Source organism: Mytilus galloprovincialis, chromosome 2, assembly GCF_965363235.1.
Source record: "Mytilus galloprovincialis chromosome 2, xbMytGall1.hap1.1, whole genome shotgun sequence".
NCBI classification, from domain to species: domain Eukaryota; kingdom Metazoa; phylum Mollusca; class Bivalvia; order Mytilida; family Mytilidae; genus Mytilus; species Mytilus galloprovincialis.
In genome coordinates this window covers 34,093,956-34,116,556 of record NC_134839.1, presented here as the reverse complement: position 1 = coordinate 34,116,556, position 22,601 = coordinate 34,093,956, and the positions used below count along the sequence as shown (strand labels likewise).

At 31.6% G+C, this 22,601-nt stretch overlaps 1 protein-coding gene across 2 annotated transcripts in view; it reads left to right on the top strand.

Annotated features, from left to right (window-relative positions):
* Window positions 1–22,601, top strand: part of LOC143063436 (discoidin domain-containing receptor 2-like) — an 82,721-nt gene that overhangs the window by 31,168 nt on the left and 28,952 nt on the right. The window contains exon 1 of one of the 2 annotated variants that reach the window (XM_076235590.1): window positions 17,015–17,072. The exons of the other annotated variant lie outside the window; for it this stretch is intronic. Coding sequence (XP_076091705.1) covers window positions 17,030–17,072 — 43 coding nt within the window. The 5' untranslated portion in view covers window positions 17,015–17,029. Of the gene's footprint in view, window positions 1–17,014; window positions 17,073–22,601 lie in introns of those variants that run through there. 2 annotated transcript variants of the gene reach the window in all.

Genomic DNA, 22,601 nt, shown 5'->3' with positions numbered 1-22,601 from the left:
TTGTTTCGATTCAAAACATTTCTACATTCTTAGAATAACTTCATCTGTTAAGATGTTAGGAAATCGATAGAACTTCCAATAGATCTAAATTGATTGTTATTAGGAGAAAAGAAGATCTTATTTTCTCTGTACACAGAAGACGAGAAAGCTGTTTGTATATGTTATTAGGAACAAATGTAGCTTAGAGTTGTAACAAGAAATGAATGGTCAAGCCAAAGAAATATTATTGATGAAAAATCATCTGCCTGTCTCACTTAGTCTTGATAAGGGGGGATAATCACTTATTTTTATCTTCTCTGTGATTAAGACGTCAGGCTCGGGAGATAAAAGGAATTGTGACCATACTCCACCATGATGGATTGTCTGTTCCAGTTATCGGTGGAGTTGAGAACAAGAGTAATGATGGAAAAAGTTAATTTGAACTTTGTCTGATAAAGTCATTGCACTGTTATAAAGCAACCAACATTTTTGAAAATAAATTATTTCTTGCTAAAGTTCCAACAAAAAACATGATTTGCTAAAGTTCTAACAAAAAACATGATTTGCTTTGTAATAAAAGTGAAGTTTAAGAAATGCGACTTCGTTTTTATTGAAAACTATAAAAAGAGCAATAAAATCAAATTTTAAATTAAAATAAAATTCATGTTCTTGTATGGCCTCATGTATGGATATAGAATAAGTTTGCCCTTGATAAGTTGGGGAAATTTTTATGCCTGAAAAAACATTAACCTATATACACATGTAGATAAATGGTATGTGCCTAAAAGAAATATCTATAGAGTTTTCCTCATAGAAATAATTTGTATTTTGTGTGGCAATGATAGCATTGTTGTATTGAATAACACTCTAAGTCAATATTTACTGTCTAATCATCAATATATTGTACAGACGGACATGTAGATAGATAGCTAATAACACATCTATATTTGACATTACTGTTGTATACTCAGACAACACTTTCACTAAAATACCTAATTAACAAATTAAATTTGCTATAAAGATTTTATTTAATATTTATTAGAATGGCACATAAGTGTATTTAAATAATTGTTTGAAATTATGTACATGTTTATTCATATGTACATAAAAATATTGAATTAAAATTTCAATCTTATTTTAAAAATATGAGTAGTTGAAATAAAATTTGACAGGCAAAAATATCATCCATCACTCTGAACTGTATGACTGACACATTTAAGTCGGTAAATTGCCACTTTTGACATTAAATACCATTTAAACATAAATGAATAAATTTGTAGGTTTTGTTTCATTGTCCCAAAAGTACAGATCCGGAAATTGATTACATGTACATATTCCAAAATTAAATTTATATTTTGACCGAGTGTTTATCTTTGGATTCTCTCCATTATTCTAACACCCTGGAGGTACAATTGTACCAATTTTCATTAAATAGGTAACATAGAATACATAATAATTTTATGGTTTTGATCAAATCTGCATCAACGCCTAGCAAAAAATATGTGTTTTGTTGAACACACAAAAGCATTGTTTGCTATAGTCATAAAATCCATAAAAATTTATTCACTCAACAAATAATAAAATTCAAAGTAATAAAAAACTGTTACACTTCTTATTAACACATAGATATGTGCATGTTATGATGTATGCTAAAATTTGAAATGGAAAAGATAAAATATTGTTTAGAATCTAAAGGGATTTAAATTTACTTTTTTTCTAAACTACAAATGAAGAATGGTTGTTGATTTTATCTGGACAAGGGTGGATACTTTCTATTGGTACCTATTTAATTCAGACAAGTCAGTTTCTATATTTTTTCTGTACTGTATTGCCCTTTTATCTAATTTTTCACATATTACTTACCAAGATATTATTGTTTGTTTGGATAAGTGAGGAGTGCCACTGTGCTAATTCATGTCCAATTTATTTTTGAAGTGAATGCCATTTTCTACAAAGTTAATTTCTGTATTTGTTAATCTAGTGTAAGATACATGTACATGCAGATTCCAATATAGACAGTTTCAACTAATGGGGAAGGAAGGATCCAGTTTGTAGAATAAATATTGTTCCTTATGCTTTAAAAATAGATCAGAGTTATGCTGAATTGTCATCAAAAGTTGTGAGGAAATTCTATTGTACAATCAGAGTGAAAAAGATGGAAACAAATAGATGATCTACTTCTTTGAGAGGTACCTGATCCCACCAAACAATCATGACAAAAAGTAAAATACTGCACTGATCCCACCAAATAACCATGACAAAAGTATAAAATACTGCCCTGATCCCACCAACAACTATGACAAAAGAATGAAATAATGCCCTGATCCCACCAACAACCATGCCAAAAGAGTTAAATAATGCCCTGATCCCACCAAACAACCATGACAAAAGAGTTAAATACTGCCCTGATTCCACCAAACAACCATGCCAAAAGAGTAAAATACTTCCCTGATCCCACCACACAACCATGACAAAAGAGTAAAAATACTTCCCTGATCCCACCAAACATCCATGACAAAAGAGTTAAGTACTGCCCTGATCCCACCACACAACCATGACAAAAGAGTTAAATACTGCCCTGATCTCACCAAACAACTATGACAAAAGAGTAAAATACTGCCCTGATCCCACCAAATAACCATGATAAAGGAATAAAATACTGCCCTGATCCCACCAACAACCATACCAAAAGAGTTAAATAATGCCCTGATCCCACCAAACAACCATGTCAAAAGAGTAAAATACTTCCCTGATCCCACCAAACAACCATGACAAAAGAGTAAAATACTTCCCTGAAACCACCAAACAACCATGACAAAAGAGTAAAATACTTCCCTGATCCCACCACACAACCATGACATAACTAAATATTTGAACATTGTGCACTGCCCTGATCCCACCAAAACCATGAAAAAAGAGTGCAGAGCTGAACATAATATACATGTAGCATACTGAATGTGTGAGATGTTTATTTTACATCTTGAGGAGTGTAGTTGATCTAACCCATGTCAAGTTTATTTATCTAACAAATCTGCTTGAGGGTTCAGCTTCCTTTAGAGAAAGTAATTTTGTGCATAGACAGGGGGTAACATTCAGTTTATTGATGGAAGGATACATGCAACATAATTCCAACAGTGAGAGCTATATTAATCTGATGGTGGGTCAGGATCAAATTTCTGCAAGTTCTAATTCTGTCTATTTCACTGTGATGATGGTATCGGGATAAGTGCTGGTTTGCATTTAATGTCCATAACAGAAAAATGATGGAACTCTTTTTAGAGAAAAGATAATGTTAAAGCTGTTATGTCTTGTTTCTGTTGTAATCTCTCATAACTAGTTTGCTTACAGTGTACATGTCAGCACTTTTGTTTTGAGTGATGAAATACAGAAGAATTGTACAAGTTGAAATGAAGTTCAAGATTTATTTTTAGTAATACAATGATTAGTATTGTAAAAAGTAAAATCACAAAAATACTGAACTCAACTGAAATAAGAAAACACATAATTTCATTTCAAATAATCATATTTTGACTTGCAATGTTTACTAATAAATTTTTTTCTGGAAATAAATTCTAAACAAACATGCATATTAGCCAGAAGCCATTTTCATGATCATATTCCTTTACATTCAGGATACATTATCATTATAAAAGTGTATTTCAAGCTTGTTGTGAATGAATTGAATAAATGATATAATACAGGGTGGTAAATGGAACAGCAAACCAATAACAAAACATTAAGTCTTTAACCACCACAGTGTTTAGATTCCTGACTTGGGACAGGCTCATAAACCAATTATTTATTACATAGTATTTATTTTATGTGTACTTCCTTAGAAAATTCACATACATAAAAACCAAAGTGAATGAGTTCAATCTCATTGTTTATAAAGCTGGAATGTAAACCATATTTTCTACTGAGACTATGTATACAGTGCCATGTGTTTAATTAGAGTTACTTTCATATAATGTAATGTCATCTACAAGAAACTTTTATTGGACAGAGAAAATAATTTTATTACAATTATTAAATGAGGTATGTGTGCAAAGCCCATAGTCATGTGGTTTGTACATCAAATGTCTTTGCTTCTTATTTTGAGTAAATCAGCAGAAGTTCAGAAATCATTCAAGTCTCTCTCTTGGCATCATTCCTAGTTCCAACTTAAAAATTATCAAGAAGCAGTTTTAAACTATCAAACTACCATATTAAAATATTTCTATATAACAGGGAAAATCTTACATCATCTCTTTGAAAGGTTTACCTCCCTTTATTTGAACAAATTTAAACCAATTGACCTCAAATGGAGGCTGACTATGACTGTGCTTATAACAGATGTGAATTGAAGTACAAATTCTACCAAGTGAAGTATTTAATATGTTTTTTTTCCAGGAGAAACATATCACTTTCTGTAAATGTTATCATAACTGTGGTTAAATATAAAGTTTTGTTGAGTCATTGATTTGTAGTAATTTTTGTAATGATGAAAGTAGCTGGCTATCCCATTAAAGGATATATAAATATAGCGCTCGTAAATCATCTGTAACAAAGGTTTTAATAACACCCATAGTCAACTTTTTCAAGCTGTTAGAATGATCATTATGCACTAATAACACTTTGCCTACACTTGAGGAACTGTCATCGCTACAGTACAGTCCAGGTCACGCTTCAGTTGTCCCCCTTTCATCCGCTCAGTGAGCGAAGATCTGCTAAACTCATTACAGAAAGTAGGAAATCATCGCTTGGAATAAAAGCATAATAGTGAAAAAGTTGATTGCATTTTGATTTCTTGTGATATGGTTAAGGACCTTTGCTTTTAAAATGATTTGATGTCAGCTTAAAACTTTCTTTCATAAGTGCAAAACTGTAAGAGCCATGTTTTATTGGAATTGTTTGTGGTGCTTTATGGTGATGATAAAGATATTACGTAATTTCTCTCTCGGCTCTGTTGTATGCCAGAAGATGTGCATTCATTAGATTACAAAAAAATGGAATTGTACAGATAACTTGAATAAACTGTGTATACATATAAAATGAGCTTAAATAAACTGTGTATACATATAAAATGAATGTATCAGATGTTTGTATTATAATTTTGTGTGTAATAATGCCATTACAAAATGGTTTAGGTTGAGACCTTTTGACATGAACTACAATATGTTGAGGCTTGTATGCACATCTGCAGAATAGTTGGGCATAATAAAGAGATCAGTGTGACATAAGTCTATTAGGCAAATGTGAGGAGCTATAGAACTTGCAAATAGCTTGTTTATACAAACACTCGTTATTACGTTGAATAAAAATAACTTGCTGCAGGAGGTTATAAATCCTGCACATATTTGCATTTAAAAAAAACATGCAAATAAAAACATGTGATTTTGCTTTAGGGGTATACAATCTACATTACTCACTTCTATAAACCAAACCATATTTATATAATTGAGAAGTTTACAGAATACATTAACCAAAGTTTTCTTTTACACTGAAATTTAAGTCAGTATTTATTTGTCTGAGCAAAAATGTAAAAAATGTAACTTTTCTCATTAAATAACAAATGTATTTTTGATTATAGCTTACTAGAAAACTTGATGGTCCCCTACTCAGTGTTGGACAAAAGGGAAAAAATATTAAATGTCATTTATAAACCAATATCTGTCTCACCCTGATGACATAATTGTCCCTATATAAAATTTGTCTTTTGTTGTGAGTGGCTCCGAATTAAAGTTTCCTTCATTCTATCACTTACAGTTATAGAAATATAGAGAATATATCTATCACACAGCGGTATATTACTTTGACGTTACACGTTACCGATATTAATAAGAAAATGTGAACAAAGAAGTGAAGTGGATAGAAATGTTGTCTAAAGAGTGCCTTACATCAAAAGCTATCGTAGACGAGTAGTTCTAAATGATAAAGATGGGGTTTAATAAATCTTCTCTAAAATACTGTTGACTCGTCAAAGTCGTATCTAATATTGAAGCAAGATAATCGGTAAAATCTGTACGTTGATCCCCAATAGACAAGGTAGTTGTCACTGAATCATTAAAAAGGGTTGGATCTATTGGTAAATTTGGCAGGTAGATCACCCAAACTGACTTTGTAACAGAAAGCCGATATTGACAAGTTAATCCCGCTATTATGGCCAGGGATTAAGGACAAGATATACGAATCCCTGGTTTGTTTTCTTGGTCAGCTGTTCCTATAATAGGATTGTACTTTAAGAATCATGTATATTTCTCACCTGTATATTGTTTTACCTGTTAGGTAAATAATAACAGGTATTTTCATTATCAATATGCCATTCATAAATTAATCTTTTGGTCTTGTTCAAGTCTTGATGGATATCATGGTAAAGGTTGTAAAAGATTAACCAAGAGAGTTTTAGACGCCACCTGACAAAAAACAGACGGGTTTTTGATGTTTTTCAAACACCTATGGCGTGGTGTTTACAATTTTGAGTTGTCATTTACAATGAAGGTATTACTTTAAGGAAAAACATGTACCAATTCAATTACATGCATATTGCTTGCATTTAAAATTTAATAGCAGATTTACGTCCGAGACACTGACTCTGTGAAAGGGAATTTCAGAATAAGATGATTTAATAATGTCTTCATACAGTAATAAAATTTGCGTAGTTTATTTTATGAAATTAAATATGATAAATATTATGTTGTTAAAATACTGCACACATTGTTTGGTTGATGTGGTCTTTGACTCTTCTCTCAAAAAAAAATTAGAAGAAAAAATGCAATATTCAACTTGCAAACCAGTTTGGTTTTTAGAATTTTGTGAAAAGGAGCCGCAGTTTTAGGTTATTTTGTAAAATGAAGCCAAATTGGTTTTCAGTCTATTGAAACCTGTATAGTTTGCGACTATTGTAATATTGTAAAATTTAAGATGACTTGACAAACATGTGTTGAAAGACTCTCTATTGACAAGCGGAAGGGGCATTGTTAGTCCACCACCAGTGGTCAATTGATTCAAGTTTATTCAGGTGGACCTGGCGTCGGTCAATTTTGTTTACCTGTTTACAGAAAAAGTTTTGTTTGATTAAAAAAATAGTATGATGAATCAAAAACTTAAAGTTGAAGGAGGACAGACAAATATTTTTAAAATTCCAAAGAAAATTATTCTTGGAGTACATCATGATAGTAGTTATGGCTTTATAATAGATAGTTCATATAATAACCACTTACTAATTTAAATATTACACTAGAACACACCCGCGAAATCGCGGGCATTCGGAGCATAGTTTAAAGTATGTGAAGTGTTGTTAGAAGAATTTTGTGAAATATTGAATGACTGGAGAATTTTAGCAAAAGTATCATAAGTCATAGGTTATTGGGGACAGGAAAATGTTTTTTTTTATCCCTCCTCCTTCATTTTCAAAATTCCCAATTTTTGGTTTTCTATCAATTTTAATATGAACATTTAGTATGTTATAAATATTTAAGTATATCAGTGGTTGTCGTTTGTTTATGTGTTACATATTTGTTTTTCGTTCATTTTTTGTACATAAATAAGGCCGCTAGTTTTCTCGTTTGAATTGTTTAACATCGTCATTTCGGGGCCTTTTAAAGCTGAGTATGCGGTATGGGCTTTGCTCATTGTTAAAGGCCGTACGGTGTTGGTCTCTTGTGGAGAGTTGTCTCAACATGGCAATCATACTACATCTTTTTTTTTTGTAATCAATGAATTTTGTTAAAGATTTAATGACTGGAGAATTTCAGAAAAGTCACATGAATAATTTAAGCGCTTATCTGTATATTATGAACATTCATTACTATTAAATAAAGTGTATCATGTTACTTTCAATTCTAAGTTTACTTATCGATCGATGGTGGTCAATTGATATAGTATACAGACCCTCTCCATTTAATAAACTCTGTGACCGCCGTGGATAGTAAACTTGAAAATGATAGCAGATAGAATTAAAATACACTTCATTCGTATGTTCTAAGTATACTACAGAAAAACGCAAACCGGAAGTCTAATCTGACTTAAAATTTCATCCAATGACGGGACAATATCCGGATGCCTTTTTTCTCGTTTTTCTCCCAAAATAACTCAATCTGAATAATCATATGAATGGATGACAAATGCGCCTATGCACTGTACCTATAGGACACAGAGGCGTGTTGATTAATTTATTGTGGAAAGAAGAGAAGCGACACCCAAAATGAGGTCTTCTCGTTTAATAGTATAGAAGCAAGCATTATAACCTGCTTGGTTCTTTGTACTGAGATCTTGGTAGGATACTTAATGTGCATCCTTCAAGGTTCAATACAATCCATAATATTTAAAATCTAATACAAATAAAACATATAGGTCTTCTTTATACTCTGAGCACACATTAATAATTTCCAATGTCATCATGACTCTTCACTTGGATATTTATTCAGTAAATATTTCACTAATTTTAATGAAGTACAATTAATAGAATGGTATAAATTATGCATCAATAAGATCAAAGATTGGTTTTATGGAAATTTTATATCTTGTCAAAATGGATCTTAATTGAACATGACAGAAAGACACACACCAGATTTGAGCTGACCATGTGTCCATGTTTGTTAAAGCCATAGTAGTGCATAATGGCATTACTACTCAGAAGATGAACTTCTCCATGGAAGCCTTTGTTTAGTACTAGAAGTGGAAATCAAGTTATATTGGTAAAGATTGTAGTACCATACAAATTCTCACTGGGGGCCATTATTCAATAGCAGACGACAGAGTCTCTCGTTGGAAACCACTACAGGTACATGTAGTACCAGAATTCCTCACTGGAAGCCATTATTCAATAGCAGACGACAAGTTGAACAGAGTTTCCCCACTGGATGCCATTGTTTATAAGCAGAGGACATGTTAAGTGCCTGAGACTGCAGTTTCTCACTGGAGGCCATTATTCAATAGCAGACGACAGGTTCAGTTGAGCAGAAGATGCAATGAAAATGAATAAACAATGAAATTGTGATAATAATTGGTGCACTTAATCAGTCTAAATGGATCTCTGTGATGAGTTGGTACATTTATCTGCCTGATAGCCATACATATTTAAAACTTTGTTTATCTGAGCCTGATACAAATTACTAATCTCTTTATATTTGCATTATGAAGATTTACAGAGGCCGACTACAGAATAGTTAATGTTCTGATGAATACATGTTTATTTCAATTTAGACTATTGATGATGGTAGACATTTTGGGCTTGATATGTATAAATTATCATAGACTTCAATCTTACAAAACTGTCAAAACAATCATTTCCTTAAAATTTATTAAATTTTTAATTTTTAAAAAAGGAATTATATAATTCATGAACAAGATCCACCACATCAAATAAACTGAATTTAATATTCACCTCTTGTTTAGATATCACATTTCTACCATCAACATCTTATAAATGGTCACCTGACAGCTTGTCTCCACGGTGACCTAAGTGTAAGTCATCCATATTTACATTTTGATGACTATCACTGTTTATGTTGGGGTCACTATAAATATTGAAGTCTACTTTACTGGATGTTTTCTCTAAAGAATTAAAGAAAATAATATCCCATGGCTTAGAATGACATTGAGATAAATTTAATGTTTGAATGACAGAATGTTATGATGGATGGGATCTAAATCAATCTATGCCACATTATTTGTATAATAATGTTAAAATAGGTCAAGGTCAACTAAAAGTAATAAATTCATGAATTTAATTACAATAAGTTATTAATTTGTACATGTATTAAATGTTTGCAACAGAACTTGATAGTAGATTATTAGTGTTGCTTCTAATATAATGTGAAGGTGGATGTGGAAGAGGGCTCAAGGTTACAGTTGATCATGAAATAGGCCTCTGTTTGTGAGTCACTCGACAGGCCAAGTGTAAAGTGGTCCTTTTTAAAACTCCCTTGTCATTGAATGAGTGAATTTGAGAGATATATACATATTGTACTACATAGATATCTTGGTTGGTATTAAATGTGTTGTTGGGTTTCTTTTTAACTTACATCGTCTGGATTTTATATTTCTTCAGTTATTTTAAAATTATTATTCCTTTACACTATGTACATGATGTATGTACCAAAAATAATAATTATAAAAAAGATATATATATTATTTTGGCAGCTGGAGACTCACTAAGGAGTCCTCCCCTCCATAATTACAATAAAGAACAATTTCTGGCCACTTTATAGGAAGGTTGTAAGATGTCTCATCCTGAAGTTTCCACAATTATATTGATAATGATTTTATCTACTTCAATTAGTCTTTAATTTTCTCTCACATTGTCCACCAATATCTGACGGACATAAAATCCAATCTTTCTGTAATAAAGTTATTATTTCTCCTGGTAACTCAAATTAGAAATAGAGATTTTTTATATTAACAGTTATTGAATGTCAAAAGGTTATCAATGTTGGCAGTTTATTTGTTGCCATGGAAATGAAAATTGACACAAGGCGGTCAGCAATAGTGTTTGACCATTCCCCTTGAAGTCCAACAAAAATCAATTTGTGATGATATGTGGTGTTAGGTGACAGTTATTTCATGACAGAGCTATAATTATAACTAAATAATAGATTTTCTTGATAAACACTAGCTTCATATTTCAATGTCCATACAGGCAGTTTTACTGATAATGTGTTTTTTACACTGTGCACAGTCTGCTACACAGACCTCTCTGTCTTGCTATTCTTGAGTTTTCCTCTGTGTCTTGTATTCAATGTTAAATAAGCTAGTATAATCTAAGTATAAACTTTCAATTGGATATATAACTGTCTGTAAAAAGTTATAACTGTGTAGTTAGAGTTGCAAATTTTACCAATTGTATATCAAAAGGTTTTTTTTCCTTGTCCTATTAGAACTCCCTGAAATCTGATTTTTTTTTTATCAATTTGAGGCCAAAAAAAATCCTTTTCTGTTAAACCCCTAAACACACAAATCCTAACAACTTCAATCTGACTAATATTGGACACATTTGTATGAAATTATTCACCTTAAATAAATCTTAAGGTTATCAGTAATTGAAGTTAACTTTGTTGTAACAAAACAATTACGTTTATATAATCGGAATATTACAATTTGAAAATCATTAATAAATGATATTTACAATATACAGCGGGACACTTTACAGGTTTAAGATTAACAAGTGCTTAAGTGACAAACAAATTCACTTTTAACCTGAAAATTTGATAAAACACACACAGAACCTGGGAAACCAGACACAAGTCTGAATGGAGGGGAGCTAAATTACAAGTTTATCACCTGCCTTAGACAAAAACTGATGAGTTTTAACCTTGTAGTTCACAACTACTGGTGCCACCAATATCTCTTGACAAACAATAGTTATCTAATCTCCCTTACACCTGATGACCACTGGTCACTGTCCACACTGACCATTAAGATAGTGGTCAAGCTGACCATCATCTTAACCAGTTATTATCATGTATTGACTTTCCTTGGCTTGTTCTAGGTCAAGTATGTTTGAAAATATTATTGTTTCCTTCAAATGTTGACCTCTGATGTTATACTGCTAGTAAATATCACTAAGTGGGTTCTGTTTGCTTTAACAAGTAGTTTTATCAGCCATTGATACAGTTCTGTGATATATGTATGGCATGATACTGTTGTACAAGCTGTACCATGTTACACATACAGTAACTGCATCTCTTGTTGTTGCAGGTAGACCTCCCTCCATGCAATAGGTCATTTATTAAGGGTCATTGAAAGTACACTAAAATTGTGTTGCATTTACTGATATATCAGTTGGCAATATTTGTCTTTTTTCCCAATGTCTTCCCCCTTTTCTTCGTTTTATCAATCTTCTACTTTTCAAAGCTCTCTTTCAAATTCAAACTCTTATGAATTATTGAAAAAGGGAAACACATGAACTAAGAGATGTGAGATGTTTTGTTATTAATTAAAGATGTAGAAAAGGTGGTTAAGTCTTTAGTAATGAAATAATTGTTCATCTGAAAAAAATATAGAAAAAATATTCAGATATATATATGCTCTTCAAGCTATTGTGAATATAAACCTACTTGTATTTTACTATCAAAAACGTGTGAAAAAAACTTTATGAGAAGACTGTGTCTAAACATAAGGTATGATATTTATGTGTGGAGTTTAACACTATAAAAAGTGAAAAGGTAAACAGTACTACACTTTTTGTTTTATATCTAACCACTTGTTGTGTAAGTACAGTCCTAATTTGTCAAATTTGACTTTTAAGTAGCAGGTATATTTTACAAACGAAAAAGTACCGACTTTGTGTCTACAAATAGAGGTGTATTTCAGTCTAACTGTTATTGCATGTATCATTTGTCCAATGAACTTGAAGTTGGTTTATTGTATGCATAAAATTTTTATTTTAAGACTGAAGGAGTTTAAAATGAATTAATGCAAAAGGCGTCTCCTTTTTGAAAAATTAAAAAAAAAAATTGTTTGAAAAAAAATGTTTTGACAAATTGTCCAAATTCATGGAAGACAAAGCAAAGTGAGAGGCGTCTTGTCTCGTTTGGTGACACGAACAGTGACTTTACTATCAATTTTAATTTTAATATAATGAGTTTTGAAGAAGAAGGTGTTCTAATTTCTTTTCTTAGTGTACAAAGTGATATATTTGTAGTATTTTATAATACACAAGTGATATATAATCTAAAGTATGCAAATTTATGTAAATTTATTTGTGAATGGTAGATCAGCAGCCAAATGAAATCTACATAAAGCGTGTTAAGAATCAAATCAGGCTTTAAACACTTCTTACTAAGTTCTAGTTTGTACAGTGATAAACATGACAAAGAGAAAAAGTTATGAATCATAATTTTGACAGTTTATACTCTTATTCTATACTTTGGTTCATCTCAAATCCCATACTGTTATTGATTCTGTTTGCCTATAACACTTTATACTAAGTTTTATTAGTACATAGAGTAAATTGTTCATGTTTTCCACACAATTTCTCCTTATTGTATTTGGAAGAATAAAAGTTGTTTAAAACTGTCAAATAATTGTTTGGAAATGACTTATATATGAAAGACAAAATTATAGTTTTATTGCATGACTAGTAAAAACTTTCAGGAGTGGTACAAAAAGCAACTAGGAGATACAATCAGAAATTAATTCCTACGTTTGAATGGTTTTAAAATGAAAACATTGATGGACTACATTATGTCAGGAGAGAATGTTAAATACACACTGAGCCTAGTTATTTAAAGCATATTCATTAATGTGTGTTTATAAAGTTTGTTTACATATTTGAATAAACAAACAAGCATGTCTGATTACAGACTGCAATATGTTATTAACAATGTATATCTGTCTGAAATCTAGCTTTTATTCCTTTCTTTTACATTTAATGCATTTGCTGTCCATAAGCCAAAAATAAAAGTTAAAGTTTTGATTGGTTCATGAAGAGTGTTTCAATGTGCAACTCGTCTTGCTTATAATAAAAAAGAAAACTTCCATGTGAAAAAGTGGCGGTCTGTCTTAAAGGACACCATTAAAGGACAATCTAATATACAATTTGATAAAAAAGAACTTGTGGCTAAATATAAAAAAATACAAAACTCAGTTCACACAACACTACATAGAAAACTGCAATACCAATAATTTACTCTAGTCACCTTCTGTGCTCTGGTAGGGTCACAAGTAACATCCTGCTCAACACACAACATTATTGATGGACCCAATTTGAATTTACAAATATCTGGCTCTCTTGGGTTATGAAGATAGCAAGAAAAAGTTACGTAGATTTAAAAGGGTTTCAGTAGTGTACACTATACAATTGTATTGTTAATTGGATTCAGTTTAGTGTACACTATACAATTGTATTGTTAATTGGATTCAGTAGTGTACACTATACAATTGTATTGTTAATTGGATTCAGTAGTGTACACTATACAATTGTATTGTTAATTGGATTCAGTGGTGTACACTATACAATTGTATTGTTAATTGGTTTCAGTGGTGTACACTAAACAATTGTATTGTTAATTGGATTCAGTGGTGTACACTAAACAATTGTATTGTTAATTGGTTTCAGTGGTGTACACTATACAATTGTATTGTTAATTGGATTCAGTAGTGTACACTAATACAATTGTATTGTTAATTGGATGGAATAATCAGCAGTACATTTGCATAAAAATACATTTCTACTGAATCAAATTGTAAATATTTACGGTAATTAAATTTGATATTGTTTATTGACAGAACTGTTGAATATACCATTTTATTCATTCATAATACAATTAAAACACTCGGAAAATTGAATCATCAGTTTATTGATTCGACTATAGAATTCAGTTTTGGTAAATGTGGAGTTTAAAATCTTTGTGTCAAATGTAAATTGTTTTAGCGTGTTATCTGGCGGTAATCTATAGGAGCACTTTGACATGCGGTCATAATTTCTGTTTTTAATAACGTCATCCGGATCAGAAACTTAAACATAAGAGGTATTAAAAGAGGCGACCACACGGCTAAAATATAGCTACCATTTTGTTCTGTAGTTATAAGTGTATCTTTATTCGATCGTCAAGTTCAACAAGCCATTTCGATAAATTAAATCAATTATGACAAAGGTCTTGGTTTGATATATTCAAAAGAGTTTTTTGACAGGTGTAAATTTATGGGAATATTTTCATACTCTATAGATTAATGTATTATACTCTAATTATTGTTACACCAAAATTCTATAACGTAAATCTTACATTACTTTTTGGTAATATGAAACACCCTGTATCTATTTCACTAGTCAATGGAATTTCATAAGATTTAGCCGTGCCACATCTGGCCCTCGCACATTACACAATAGAAGTTTCAAATTAATTGTACAACTGAAGAAATTGTGTGCATGTTTTACGTTGATTCTAAGGTCATTGTGTACTAGAAAATTAATGTGTTTAATTTTTATAATAGAAGGCTTGTGCCGACTTTAGAGAGCCTAATATTGTTAATTTGTCTTCCTTGCGGCATTAGCTTTCGTTAAATTAAGACAGAATCCATTAAAAATGGCATGCTCCACATTCGTTTTCCAAAATTCATCTTTTTTCCTGAAACCTGATCTTGAAACATGTTCTTTGCTCTTATTATGTGAAAGGAAGATGATGAAAATCCATTTACATCTGTTTCTTAATGAAGGTTTACAAGCACATAACCATCATTAAAACGCAACTCAAAACAAAAGACGCTTCTCAAATCAAAATCAAGACAAAATTGACAACTCTTCATTCTATGCTGGATGAGTCAGATAATGCTAGTGGCAGCATAATCGTTTCTTTTGTTCGCTAATCATTAATTATTCAAAGATGAGTAACTATGATTTGTCCACAGCATCAAAGGAAGAGTTTCAGAGTTTGTGTCCACGCTGCCCCGTACTCATTTATAAGGTGTCAGTTTTCAGTTTTTTACAGAATTTTTCTGGAGCCTGGAGAGCAGCAAGTTGTTTATTTAATGCATGATTGTCAAGCATAGTTAATTAAAACCATAGTAAATTATACAATATTTTGTCATTAAAGTAATGTGCTTGCATTGCAATCTCATGAGTCTTGTCATAAATTTCCAGTCGAGTAGACAACATCAATTGTTCCCTGGGCAAAAAACGGAGATAAGTTACAGATAAGTTCCGCTACTGTGAATTATTGTGATAAAATTCCCTGAAGACAGTGTAAATGTATGCATTGTGTAAATAAATTTAATGTCTTATATGTTAATTGATTTTTAAAGTCAATGAATAGTTACAAGTGTATTACTTTGTTATTTTTTCTGTGGAACTGAAAAATAAATAAAAATGCAAATATTTAATAAAATGGGGTGATAATTATAATGATGTACAAAATTTAAAAGGACAATATAAAAAAGAAGATGTGGTATGATTGCCAATGAGACAACTATCCACAAAAGACCAAAATGACACAGACATTAACAACTGTAGGTCACCGTACGGCCTCTAACATGTCTAACAATGATCAAAGCCCATACCGCATAGTCAGCAATGAAAGGCCCGATACGACAATGTAAAACAATTCAAACGAGAAAACTAATGGCCTTATTTATGTAAAAAAAAAATGAACGAAAAACAAATATGTAACACATAAACAAACGACAACCACTGAATTACAGGCTCCTGACTTGGGACAGGCACATACATAAATAATGTGGCGGGGTTAAACATGCTAGCGGGATCCCAACCCTCCCCTAACCTGGGACAGTGGTATAACAGTACAGCATAAGAACGAACTATAAAAATCAGTTGAAAAAGGCTTAACTCATCAGATGGACAAAAATACAAGTGGACGTGTCCCAGTAAGTTGTAAATTCATTTCGTTTTATTTAAGATTTTATTGTTGGTGTATATTTTTTTTTTTTTTTTTAAATCAGTATTTCTCTCTTGTTTTATTAAAACATTTTTTAGTTGTTATACAATTTGATTACAGATAATTATTTTCATACATAATATAACCTTGTATGATTATTATTTTCTTGTGTCAAATTAAATTCCGTTTTTTGATGACCAGCCAATTCATACTTGTTTAGATACAAAAATGGCGCTGAGTTTGATTAGTGGAATAATGATCTAATTTATCATACAAATTATACCCATTACTTACAACTGATATGATGATAGGAATCATAATTTTGTAATTTGTCCAGGAAATTGCTTTATTAATAAAGATTTGTTACCTATCTACCAAATTTAATATAAATTCATTGTTCTGCTATAACCTCTCTTTGAAGTTGAAGAGATAAAAGTGAAAAGTAGAAATGTGTTGTTAATTGCATTGTTTATTTATATAGTAGAATTACAACATGTTTATGTGTTTATACACACATGATCTAATCCAACAGTTTGACCAAGGCTAAGTTGATCCATGTTTATTGACTGAAGGGAATTCATTTTATTTATGAGCTTTGATAAGCAGTTAATGGGAGCCATTAGGCCACCCTCAGCAGGTGGTCTTTGAACCTCTGATTACATGATTATTAAGATTACATAAATAATCCAGAATTACCCTAAAGTTTATAAAGAAAGTTGAATGAAGAAATTTATTGGTAAATGATCATCAATACTCAAGCCCCTAGTGGAACATCAAAGGGGAGTAAGTAGAATTATGTGATAAAACAATGGATTCTGACACTATAGTCTCAGTAATATGAAGGGAAATAACACCAAAGACTGTCTAAATACCAAGTTCTGATCTGTCTACTGATAAGACTGAGATGGTCCTGATGTATGTTCTAACAGACCATAATATTTCATCTCAATTAGTCTTCAAATGTCATAGTGTTTTGCTCCATTTGTATTAACTGTACCCTTAATGGTTCTGTTGAACTCTGGGTAATACAACACTTGATTTATATCTGCAGAGAAACTGTAAATGATTTTCTTGGCTTCTGTAGAAACAGAAATGTATATATGTAAAGTGTAATTTATTTCATTAGTTTCTATTGAAATAGTCTGTTAACATCCATACGATTTCCTTGATTAAATATCCACTATATTTGTTTGAGAATAAAAGAAAGATTATATAATCAGTAATGCTGCTTTTCAGATGGATAAAAGGAAGATTTTATCTAATAAAATGGACAGAAGCAATTAAAATGACCAATCTGTTACACTGACCATCAGCATGTTATGTAATTACTTCAAAGGAATTATTGATGTTTAATCTATATTTGAAGATTAATAATAAATTGATCTTCTTTGTTGATGCTGCTCTATGATGGGGAACATTCTCGTTAATGGTTCACAAATACAATTTGTCATGGGTTGGAAGATTTAATTGATTTTGCTCATAGTTAAAATAGATATCATTCAAAATCATCGTTAAACAAATAAATATGAACTCTAGCAAAACGAAAAAGATGTTATTTATTAAAAAAAATATGTATTACAGTCGAGAAGATGAATAAAAAGTGAGAAAAAATGAGTTCAGGGTATGGAGGGAGAGATGTACATTGTTAGTGTTCACTTTGTAAATATTTACTCAGCAGAATTAGTGGAGAGTAAAATGTAAGCAGTAGGTCGATCCATAATTTATCAAAATATAAAGTTCTTTGAGTGTAGATAATGTCAAGAATTATGTTTGTATGTCTGTTTTTATTTTTATTCATAATTGTCTAGATGCTCATAGTTTTACAATTAATAAGTATAATACCTACAGTTCTAAGAATATGTCCCTCTTCTTATGCAATAGTTAGGCAAGATGGTACACATATATTTCTCAATATGACCGTTCTTGCTAATTTATGATCTGTAAATTCGGTCTAATACACTAATCTATTGGTCCCAGGTGTCAGTCACCTGACATGCAGCTGTATGTAGGTACAATAGCAGTTGCCTTAGGCAATCAATATTTGCCTGGAGAGAGTTGCTTAAGCAGTTTCATGAATTTTGCAAATCAGAGAAATATAGAAACTGCAGCGGAAATAATTTCATTTCAGTAAAACAAAAATATTAGGGAAATAATTCCTGGCAGTTGTAATAAAAACAAATTTAGAGTGTTACATAAACTACACACGTGGATTACATTTTAAATTTTAATTAATAGACAATAAAAATATAAGTCTGTTAAGAAATAATTTATGACATTTAAATGGCTACAAATATGATTAATACCAGTATCAAATTTACTGTTCTGGGCTTTAAATGTAATTATCATGTGATACTAACAAAAAGTTAATATAGATGTATTGTAAAAAAGTGAAAAACAAATCAGTTATAAAACGAAGTTAAAAGTGTTAATGTGGGCTGTTGTGGTTCAAAGGGTAAAGATAAATGAGTGAAAAACATGCAAAATTGACAAATGTTTTGGTATACAGTAAGTTTGATGTATGAGGTGACTGTCTGGTGTGTTGCCATGTTTGATCGGGTTGTTTGTTTTTTACATTACATGTCTCAAAGTGCTGAATCTTACTAATTTCTACAGGAAAAATAGAAAAGCAATTTGTGATTTTTGTAAACTGTTGGATATTCTTCCTTTTAAATTTGGTTTAGTTTATATTATGTTAATGTTAGTAAATTTGATATTATTTGACCAGCTAAAGTTTCATTTTGTAAATTATCAAGAGAATCAGTGGATTCCATTTTTTTCTTGGATTGAGGAAAACTATCATTTTTGTGGATGTTTGATTTCATGGTTTTGCTAATTTATGTCTGTACATCCCACAAAACCTGCAAAAATCATGATCATCCCACAAAATCTGCAAAAATCATGATCATCCCACAAAACCTGCAAAAATCATGATCAACATCTTTCAGAGAAAGAGTCTTTTCTTCACCAGACCTTATTTTTTTGGTATATAGATATTTGTGGAAGCTAAGAATATTGCTAAGGATTGGACATTATTTAATATTTCTATAGTTCTCTCCTGTTAGTGCCCTTCCTAATACACCTACAATTCTTTCATGTGTCTCGCCCTTCCCAATACACCTACAATTCTTTCATGTGTCTTGCACATGGTGCAGTCAAGGATTGCAGTTGCAGACTTTTATCTTCAATGAATTAAAATGATAAGATAAACTAAATTTATAATTATCTGACAAAGATGCAGTTATCAGTGCAGTAATGTGTGAAGTGTGGTGCATCAGTTTAATAGATAATGACCAGTGTTCAGCATGCCTTATCAGCAGTTAGATGGGAGGGACCTCTTCCTCTAGGGCTTCAGTCTCACACATACAGGGGTGAAGTGTGGTGCATCAGTGTAATAGATAATGACCAGTGTTCAGCATGCCTTATCAACAGTTAGATGGGAGGGACCGCTTTCCCTTAGGCTTCATCATGTCTTATCAACAGTCATATGGGAGAGGCCTCTTTTTTTATAGCTTCAGTCTCACACATACAGGAGAGGCCACTAAACCCACGAAGTCTCCCTGTTAGGGCTTCGTTTCTCCCTGATTGGTTTCAGGGGAAAAGTGAAATCTCCCTATCATCATGCTGATTTTTGATGACCCCCTGAGAAAGGCTTCTTTCCTTAGGGCTTCAGTCTCACACACAAAAGATACCTCTTTCCTTAGGCTAGCTGCAGTCTCACACCTGCAGGAGTTCTGTGATATGCCTAGCAATGTCAGTTCTCAGTCATGTCACTACAGTGTACTCAGGCAGCACATTCTCAGCATGACTTTAGAATGTTCTCACATTACTATGTATTATTTTCTCCTGAGTACTAAGAAAATAAATGGTTTTCCCAATATATTCTGACTAAATCACTGTTTGACATTGGTAATGACTTTATAATACCATCCCCATACTGATGAATTCCAAATTACATTCCAATCAGATAAATATAATCCTAGGAATTCCTCTGACCCAAATCTTTACCACATCATTATACATGTTATAGTTGGTGCATTGTTCTCCATACATATGCGATGTGCAGTCAGGTTGATTGTATATGAATAAATTGAGATGTTGGGTACAATTCAAGGTGAACAATCTAATGACCCAAAAAGTAGACATCAAATGGTCCAACCTAAAATAAAATAATAAACCTATCTACAGGTTGATGACGGTTTGTTAGATGTGTGTCAATAAGAAAACTTGTCCACCATAAATAAGGAGGTCTCAATAAATAAATAAACCTATATGTATAATAAGCTTTGAAAGGCCCTATGTAATGCATGGTTGTTTCAGATATAAAAGTTTATTCTCTCACTGAAAACTTGATTAAAACAATTTTCCCCTATTTTCGATTTTCTATATGTCTGGGTTACACTCACTTCAAGTAGAGGGAGCTAATTGAAGTTCTTTCAACACATTAATGTATTTTATCATAATTTCATGAATTATTTGAGTTATTAACTTCCAGTCTGATGGCTATAGTGTTATTTTGATCTACAAAAGAGAAAAATTGATTGACACGACAAAGAATGGTAAAATCATGAAATTTTCTCTATGCTCATTTATCAAAGTTAAAAGCAATGAAAACAAGAAAATTTTGATGGATGGGATAAAAATAGGTTAATGCATTGGTCATTTGATGGAACACTGCAAACATTCAGACAAATTGAATTTATAAATGTTCATTTCGTCTCCAACATGTCAACCCCCTTTTCTCTTAATCAGAGATGATTACAGCATGTCGGTACAAGTGTTTGTTAGAGTCCTCCTTGCGGCAGTCCTTTGCCCATTGTTGAGTTCGTCTGCGAAGCCATTGTGTTCTAATTACTGTCTGTCTGTGCTCACTAACAAAGACCTGCTTTTCACTAACAAAGACCTGCTTTTGACAGTTTTCTGGATGATGAGAGGGCGTTATTGACAAGTGGAACAAGAATCAGTGATTTCTTTGTGCTGACACCTCTTTATTGTCAGACACAGATGCAGGGTATTGTGTCTGTCACATCATTATGTATCTTCTTCCTTCTGACCATTCAATTCTATATCATACAGTTAGACTTAAGGGACAGGTTCGGTAGTGCATTGTGCAAAAATACTGAGAAAATCTTTTGTAGCCATTTTTCAATGGAACTTCAAAGGTTACTGATAGGACAAACAAGAATTGAGATTCACACTAAAATTTTCAAGAAAATATTGTTTATGAGCTTACATGCATAAAAAGTTTAATTGCATTTAACCAAATTTGAACAATGTTGGACTGATTTAAGCAGTGTTTAGTCAAGAAAAACCTTTAATTGAGATATCATAAGATATATGCTTATTTCTAAATAACTTCAAATACTTTGTAGTAAAAGATGTTTATATTATAGAGTTCTGGTTTCCAATAATGTTAGCAATTTAAAGTCTAATCTGATAGTCAGTTTGCCATAGGTCAGGGAAACTAATAGATACATAAGAAAAAATTATTTAAAATATCTTCACCTTTTAGTATAAATGTAAACAAATTTTGACCACCACTATAGATTTACATCTTTTCCTCAAGGGCAGACTTTACTTGACCATGTTGTACAACTGTATCCCTGGATTACTGTTATCAGTTATAATCTGATATAATCTTTAAGATCAAAGTAAGAACCAGTTTAATCTCCTCCTCCAATCAGATGTCCTGGGTACCAAGTTGGTCTTTGATCCTCCAATCTGACAGAAGGGGAATATTGATTCTGATCATCTTATGATTCATAGATTAAAATTTAGATTTTAAGTCAGAAAGGGGGGTGGGTGTTAAAACTATATCTATAAACTCAGAACCCTACATACTGATTGACTAGACACAAATATCACTCCCTTACCCTTAGACTGTTACTAAGAGAATGCCAGTTAAGAGGCTTAGTTGATTTTGGTCCTTCATTGCCTCACAGCAGAAAAATCCTATCCTAAATGATAAAGAATGTGTTAAACTACGTTACACAGTTTATTAAGCACTGAGTGTCTTTAAACTATAATTGCAAAAAAATCTTTTATTTTTCTTATTGAAAAGAGTTCTAAGTATGTGATTTTTAAACCTATTTGTCCATACTTGGAATTGTACTTGTACCTTAGATAATAGGCTTATTGGATTTTTATGATACAGAAAACCAACAACACAATAATATCCATTACAATTTCATCCTGTTTGTCTAGGCCTTGTGACTACATACCTCCATACTATTTCCTTATTTGTATACAAATCAAAAACACAGGCTACATGACATTTTAATTGGTATTTTTTTCTGAAATTGACAGTTTTATGAA